Here is a 2735-nt window from a genome sequence, read left to right on the forward strand (position 1 = left end):
GTCTTTTTAATGGTCTGGGAAATATTAGTCCATTTCTGGAGTCATAAATGCATTAATGAACTGGCAGTTAAGAGAACAGACAACTGGAAAGTTTGTTATCTATGGAAAGGACGCTAATGTGAAGGCTACTGTATGTTGCACGGTTGACTGTATTTCACAATTCGTCCAGGAAGGTCCTGATTTTGAATGCTTCCTAGTTGCCCCGTTTATTTGTTGAAGGGTATCAGAAAATTCTAGCAGTAACTGGAAGGCTTCGAGCTGGAGTGGGCTATTTTTCAACAGCATCCAGCTCCAAATTGCACGTTTCTGGGAGGAAAGAGACCCAGGAGTCCCCTCCCTACTGCCTTGATCCATAGAGGAAGACTGGATAAAAATGGATGGGCTCCCACTCTAAATCCCATGATTCTGGGAGGAGGTGGCATAAGGCCACACTTTGTTGAACTCACAGTCCCTGAGACTTTGAAAAGAAACTAAGTTCTAGGGTGTGTGCATTGAGCTGGATTCTGGTGAGTTGAATTTAATCCCCACTTTCAATAGTGGCCCGCTGGACAGTGGTGAGAGAACCCTGAGCAGAGAAACAATTATCTCAATATTCCAGTGTGAAAATGACCCTAACCCTACAACAGTACTTGACATATAGTGAGCCCTTAATAAGTACCATAATTAACAACCTGGGAATAGTAAAACCACTCTTGAGGAGAGTTTATGGAAAACTGAGCTGCAATGCTTGAAATAAAAACTCCTAACTATTGCCTTCAAAGCTCTTCATCACCTTGCCCCCTCTTACCTCACTTCCCTTCTCTCCTTCTACAGCCCTGCCCTCACACTCCACTCCTCTGTTGCTAACCTTCTCATTGTGCCTCCATCAAGCCTGTCCTGCCATCGACCCCTGGCCCTCATCCTACCTCTGGCCTGTAACGCCCTCCCTCCTCAAATCCACCAATCACTCTTCCTCCCTACAAAGCCCTACTGAAGGCTCACCTCCTCCAAGAGGCTTTCCCAGACTAAGCCCTCCTTTTCCTCAGCGTCCCCTCCCTTCCGCGTCACCTTGACTGGCGCCCTTTGCCCTTCCCTCCTCCCTGCCCCACAGAACTTATGTATATATGTATATATTTGTGAATCTATAATTCTGTTTACATTGATGCCTGCTTACTCCTTTTGCTGTGTATATGTCTATAATTCTATTTATTTATAATTGATGCCTGTTCACTTGTTTTGTTGTCTGTCTCCCCTCTTCTAGACTGTAAGCCTGATGTGGTCAAGGACCTGTCTACTTGTTTTATCACCTGTCTACTTGTTTTGTTTTGTTGTCTGTCTCCCCCTCCTAGACTGTGATCCTGTTGTTGGGTAGGGACCGTCTCTATATGTTGCCGATTTGTACTTCCCAAGCACTTAGTATAGTGCTCTGCAACAGTAAGCGCTCAATAAATACAATTGAATGAATGAATGAATGAATTGTCTCTACTGTTTAATTGTACTTTCCAAGAGTTTAGTACAGTGCTCTGCACACAGTAAGTGCTCAAGATATTCAATTGAATGAATGAATGAATGTAAATGTTTTGAGCTCATTTATGAAGCATCGTTTAACCATCTCAAGATAAACCTGACAAGGATCACCGTTCTCTTTACAGAATCTGCAGCTCTCACTTGTGTACTTATTGCCTACCTCAAGTTGATGGAGAATGAAAACAATGTGACAGAATTCATTCTGTTGGGACTCACACAGGATCCAAGGCTGCAGACAATCATCTCTGTTGTGTTTTTATTAATCTACATCATCACCGTGGTGGGGAATTTGATCATTGTGGTAACCGTAGCTTCCAGTAAGACTCTGGATTCCTCCATGTATTTCCTTCTGGCTCACTTGTCATTCATAGAAGTCTGCTATTCCTCAGTCAACACACCTAAATTGATCATCGACTCCCTCTCTGAGAAGAAAATCAGCTACTTCAAAGGCTGTATGACCCAGGTCTTTGGAGAGCATTTTTTTGGCGGGGCTGAGATCATTCTCCTCATGGTGATGGCCTATGACCGTTACGTGGCGATATGCAAGCCGTTGCACTACACCACCATCATGAGCAGACATCTCTGTAACTCACTGGTGGCCGTGGCCTGGATCGGAGGTTTCCTTCATGCTACAATACAGATTCTCTTCATGGTGCACTTACCATTCTGTGGCCCTAATGTCATTGACTACTTCATGTGCGATTTATTCCCCTTGCTGAAACTGGTCTGCTCCGATACTCACACCTTGCACCTGCTGGTTGCTGTTAACAGTGGCGGCATATGTGTGTTAATCTTTGTCCTGTTGATGATTTCCTATGCCTTCATCTTGCACTCCCTGAAGACCCAGAGTGCCGTGGGTAGGCTCAAAGCTCTCTCCACTTTTGCTTCCCACTTCACCGTTGTCATCTTCTTCTTTATTCCGTGCATCTTTGAATATGTGCAGCACACAACAACCTCATCCATTGACAAGACTGTTGCAATATTTTATACTATGATAACCCCCATGCTAAATCCCTTCATCTACACGTTGAGAAATGCAGACATGATAAATGCCATTAGAAAGTCAGTGAGCAAAACAGTGACTTCTGCCCTTGAATAAGTGGAAACTTGGGAAAAGTGTTATTAATATAAATGAGGAAATCGGCTCCAGAATGTTCTAGCCCCCTTTTTTGAGAACATACAGTGTATTGATCAAGGGAAACTTGGTCGATGGTTTTCATAGATTTGAG

The 2735-nt window shown here is 43.8% G+C and overlaps 1 protein-coding gene across 1 annotated transcript; it reads left to right on the forward strand.

Moving 5' to 3' along the window:
- Positions 1-1540: 1540 nt before the first annotated feature.
- On the forward strand, positions 1541-2363 carry LOC119923867 (olfactory receptor 4C13-like; the record flags this gene model as incomplete). The annotated part of the gene is made up of 1 exon (XM_038743066.1): positions 1541-2363. A coding segment is annotated over exon 1 (823 nt), but the record flags the coding sequence as incomplete, so codon positions are not given.
- Between the last annotated feature and the right edge of the window lie 372 nt (positions 2364-2735).

Source organism: Tachyglossus aculeatus, unplaced genomic scaffold, assembly GCF_015852505.1.
Source record: "Tachyglossus aculeatus isolate mTacAcu1 unplaced genomic scaffold, mTacAcu1.pri scaffold_323_arrow_ctg1, whole genome shotgun sequence".
Classification (NCBI taxonomy): Eukaryota; Metazoa; Chordata; class Mammalia; order Monotremata; family Tachyglossidae; genus Tachyglossus; species Tachyglossus aculeatus.